General features: G+C 59.1%; 1 protein-coding gene across 2 annotated transcripts; it reads left to right on the forward strand.

The window, feature by feature from the left end:
* Nucleotides 1–64: 64 nt before the first annotated feature.
* SLC25A39 (solute carrier family 25, member 39) lies at nt 65–4417 on the forward strand. 2 transcript variants are annotated; one of them, XM_010832450.1, is made up of 12 exons: nt 65–780; nt 855–972; nt 1105–1164; nt 1273–1317; nt 1585–1694; nt 2257–2324; nt 2471–2595; nt 2768–2941; nt 3251–3360; nt 3576–3657; nt 3739–3819; nt 3911–4417. In XM_010832450.1, exons 2-12 carry the CDS (start codon nt 888–890, stop codon nt 4024–4026), a joined length of 1056 nt encoding a protein of 351 aa, XP_010830752.1. In that variant the 5' UTR covers nt 65–780; nt 855–887; the 3' UTR covers nt 4027–4417. The 2 variants fall into 2 exon arrangements, with proteins under 2 accessions (XP_010830752.1, XP_010830751.1); XM_010832449.1 differs by having other exon boundaries at nt 68–780; nt 1561–1694.

The following is a 4417-nucleotide window of genomic DNA, read 5'->3' on the forward strand; positions in this document are numbered from 1 at the left end:
GAGGGCCAAGCGGGAGGCAGAGGCGGGAGTTGGGTTCCTAGGGGTCCGAGGGAGCCTGAGCCGGGCGGGCCTGGGCTGGGGGCCGGGAGTCGCGGGCCGACCTAGTCGGCCCCACCCGGCGCTCCCTGCGCGAGGAGTCGGAACAGAATGTCTCTGAGGGGTGAAGAGCGATCTTGTCGTCCTATCCCTACTTCTAGCACTTTCGGCCTAGCCTACCCCCACCCCCACGCCACCGCCCCCGCTCGCAAGAGAAAGCAGAGAAATTTGTCTTTACCCTTCGGACCCGGGGCCTAGCCCTTCGGGCCTCGAGAGGACGGGTGCGGGGGAGGTCTGGGAGTCCTCACCTTCAGTCCCAGGAAAGGGGATGGACCCTTCGCCGCCCTCAGATTTGTTACCTTTCCCTCGCCGCGCGGCCTCACCTCTCCACGCTGTGTGCGTGACTCGAGGCTGGCATGCACCCATCTCGGACCTGGGCGCTGGAGTTGGGGGCGGCTCAGGCGCTTTGATCGTTGGTCCCCAGGCCTGCCAGGGCACCTGCACTGAACTGGATCACAGTATGCCGGTGTGGCGAGGGAGAGGGAATGGCGGTGGGCCGTTAATGTCCATTAACTGATGGGTGACTCTCCCAGTTTCCTTGCTGACTATTCCCAGTATGACCTTGGCCCGGTCAACTCACCTCTCTGAGTACGTTCCCCACCCCCACGCCCCCAACAAAGTGAAGCTGAGAATAACTGCTTTAGAAAGTGGTTGTGAGAAACTCATGCTCAGTGAGTGAATGAGGTGAGAGTCCCCGTAGTGTCCCCAGGCACCCCTGCTTCCTTTCTTCCCCTTCCTGACTCTGGTTTTTGCTCTAGTTGACACTTGCTTTTCAGAACTGAAGCTACAAGATGGCTGACCAGGACCCAGGGGGCATCAGCCCTCTCCAACAAATGGTGGCATCCGGCGCGGGGGCTGTGGTCACCTCCCTCTTCAGTAAGACCTGGGAAGGTGGGGTGGGAGCAGCTGGGGGCTTGGGCCAACCAGACGTTGACAAGTGACTTGGCTCTGGATGAGGGCTCAGGGAGGGGTCCTGAAGGAGCCTCCAGTCCTGCCCTTCTCCCTTAGTGACCCCCCTGGATGTGGTGAAGGTACGCTTGCAGTCTCAGCGCCCCTCAGTGGCCAGTGGTGAGTGTCTGACTTTGGAGCCAATGGGGGTACAGGGTTCCCCAGGGATGGGGTGCCTGGGGGCAGGTGGGGGACACTTCTGACTTGAGGTACCGTCTTGTGTTTTAGAGCTAATGCCTCCCTCCAGACTATGGAGCCTCTCCTACGACAAATGTGAGTGCCCGCACCACGGTGAGCCTGTAAGGGTTCAGGGGAGGGAGTGTCCCAGTCTCTCAGGGCACATGGGGGTTTCACAGCTGTGGACTGGCACACACTTCTAGATCTTATCAGCCAGCCCTCTGTCCTACACTAGAATGTCCACCCAGGGACCCCAGGTTCCTTCCAGGGATGGGAGCTCACCACCTCTCTGTGAGGTTCCAGGGCCCTGTCTTTCTGACGCCCCCATCCCTTCCCCAGTGCCCTCCTCTCTCCGATCCACAGGGAAGTGCCTCCTGTACTGCAATGGTGTCCTAGAGCCCCTCTACCTGTGCCCAAATGGTGCCCGCTGTGCCACCTGGTTTCAGGACCCCACTCGCTTCACTGGTACCATGGTGAGGAGCAGCTGTGCCCCTGGATGGGTCTATAGGCATTCGGAGGGATACAGATTGGTAGGGCAGCAGACCCAGAAAACAGTGGGTAGCCTAAAGCACGTAGAGATGGCTAGTTCATTTTGGGAAGCGCTCCCCTGAGCGGGCAGGGCCTTCACGAGGTTTGAAAGGTGATTAGGAGTCTCTCCTGTTCCATGCTCAGTTGTGTCTGACTCTTTGAGACCCCATCGACTGTAGCCCACCAGGCTGCTCTGCCCATGGAGTATTCCAGGCACCAGTACTGGAGTGGGTTGCTCTTTCCTGTCCCAGGTTATCTTTCCAACCCAGGGCTTGAACCCACGTCTCTTATGTCTCCCTCATTGGCAGGCATATTCTTACCAGTAGCACTACCTGGGAAGCCCAAGTAGGAGTCTGTCTGGAGTCAGTTAGGGAGTTACACGTGTGCAGGCCCGAAGGGCTCCTGGGTAGAAGCAAGGGCGTTGGGAGGACCCAGCCTGGGCCACCCCTGCCACGAGCCTTGTTCATTTCATCCTTCCTCCTTTTGGGCTGCTGTCTGCATGACCAGGATGCTTTTGTGAAGATTGTGCGACATGAGGGTACCAGGACCCTGTGGAGCGGCCTCCCAGCCACCCTGTGAGCACCCCAGTTCTGCGGCTTACCTCCCCCGATCCCCCCATTCCGACCTCTTACTCCCAATGTTGGCTGGCTGAGTGGGGCCAGGGAACCTTGGGAGGTTTGGGAGCTTTGGAGAGTTTTGCCTAACCTATACACACCCCCAGGGTGATGACTGTGCCAGCCACTGCCGCCTACTTCACCGCCTATGACCAACTCAAGGCCTTCCTGTGTGGTCGAGCCCTGACCTCTGACCTCTACGCTCCCATGGTGGCTGGCGCACTGGCCCGCCGTGAGCACAGCCCTGGGCCCGCCATCTCCCTTTGACCATCCCCCCATGCAGGAGCCCAGTCCAGACTCCCAACCTATGCCAGCCTTGGGGTGGGGGGATGTTCAAGGCCCGCAGACTCTGGGAGGGCTGCCACTGGGACCTGTGAGCTGACCCATCTTCCCATTCCCCGCAGTGGGCACCGTGACTGTGATCAGCCCCCTAGAGCTGGTGCGGACAAAGCTGCAGGCTCAGCATCTATCATACCGGGAGCTGGGCACCTGTGTCCGAGCAGCTGTGGCTCAGGGTGGCTGGCGCTCACTCTGGCTGGGCTGGGGTCCCACTGCCCTTCGGGATGTGCCCTTCTCAGGTAGGCACCTGGAGTGCAGGGGTTGAGGACGGGCCCTAGAAGGACTACAACTAAAGCCCAGTTTTGCTACTACTAATCTATAAGTCATGTAACTTCTCTGAGCCATGAGTATCCATCTCACGTGTGAAGTGGACCCCACGTTTTCATGAGACGCTTCCTGCCCAGGGCCTGTGAAATCCAGTGGCACATAGCATGCAGGCTTCATAATTGGGAGGGAGTAGTTGTGATGTAGGTCCGTGGGAGATGGGAGGTCTGCGCCTACCCCACTGCCCTCCCAGTCTCTAATGAGTGCACCCCCATGCCCCCAAGCTCTGTACTGGTTCAACTATGAGCTGGTGAAGAGCTGGCTGAGCGGGCTCAGGCCAAAGGACCAGACCTCCGTGGGCATCAGCTTTGTCGCTGGCGGCATCTCAGGGATGGTGAGTCGATCATGCTGGGAGTGAGGCCATTGATGTGTGCTTGAAGTGACCAAAGGATTTTTGGAGATGTTCTGGAAAAGAATCTTTGCGTGCCTGTCCAGGGGTATGCTCACTCCATTCCCCTAGTGATATTCTAGCTAAGGCCAGGAGGCCCTGGTTGGATGCAAGGGATGAGGGTTCTGGGAATGGAGACAAGCCTGTCCCCACCCCACCAGGTGGCGGCCACCCTGACTCTACCCTTCGACGTGGTGAAGACTCAACGCCAGGTCGCACTAGGAGCAGTGGAGGCTCTGAGAGGTGAGGAGCCCTGGCTAGTGTGGGGCAGGGCAGGCGGGGTTGGGGGTGCCCAGCGGGGTCTTACTGGGCCTGGATTTGCAGTGATGCCCCTGAACACCGACTCCACTTGGCTGCTGCTACGGAGGATCCTGGCCGAGTCAGGCACCAGGGGCCTCTTTGCAGGTGGGCGTCTTTGTGTGTCTGTCCACACCCTGGTGAAGTTGGTGCTCCCTCGGACTCGACCTCTGACCCTAGCCTCCCCCCGTGACTGCAGGCTTCCTCCCGAGGATCATCAAGGCCGCCCCTTCCTGCGCCATCATGATCAGCACTTATGAGTTTGGCAAAAACTTCTTCCAGAGGCTCAACAGGGAACAGCTTCTGAGCCCTTGAAAGGAGTGAGGGGACAAGGACCCTGCCTCTTCCATGGACAGGGTGGGGCAGGAGGAGACTGAGCCAAGTGCCTTTTCCTTCAGCACTGAGGGGAGGGGCTCATTTCTCTTTCCTCCCCACTCAGCCCCAGGGGTAGGGGAATGCCCCTCTGCACCCACCCAGAGCACCCCCCCAACCCCAACTGCTTCCTGTTCTTCCCCATTCCCCGGCCCTGAGAATCATCACTCTGTCCCCTCAAGTTCAAGACCAAATCTGCTCACTTCTCCCCTCCTTTCCCTGTGGGTTTGCTGTAAGTGAGCTTGTCTCTAGGAGCCACAAAACCCTGGGCTGGTGTAGTCTGCATCCACCCCTGTTAATTTGTTGAGTCTAAAGATGATAAACTTCTTTCCAG

This window comes from Bison bison, unplaced genomic scaffold (genome assembly GCF_000754665.1).
Source record: "Bison bison bison isolate TAMUID 2011002044 unplaced genomic scaffold, Bison_UMD1.0 scf7180017861046, whole genome shotgun sequence".
Taxonomy (NCBI): Eukaryota; Metazoa; Chordata; class Mammalia; order Artiodactyla; family Bovidae; genus Bison; species Bison bison.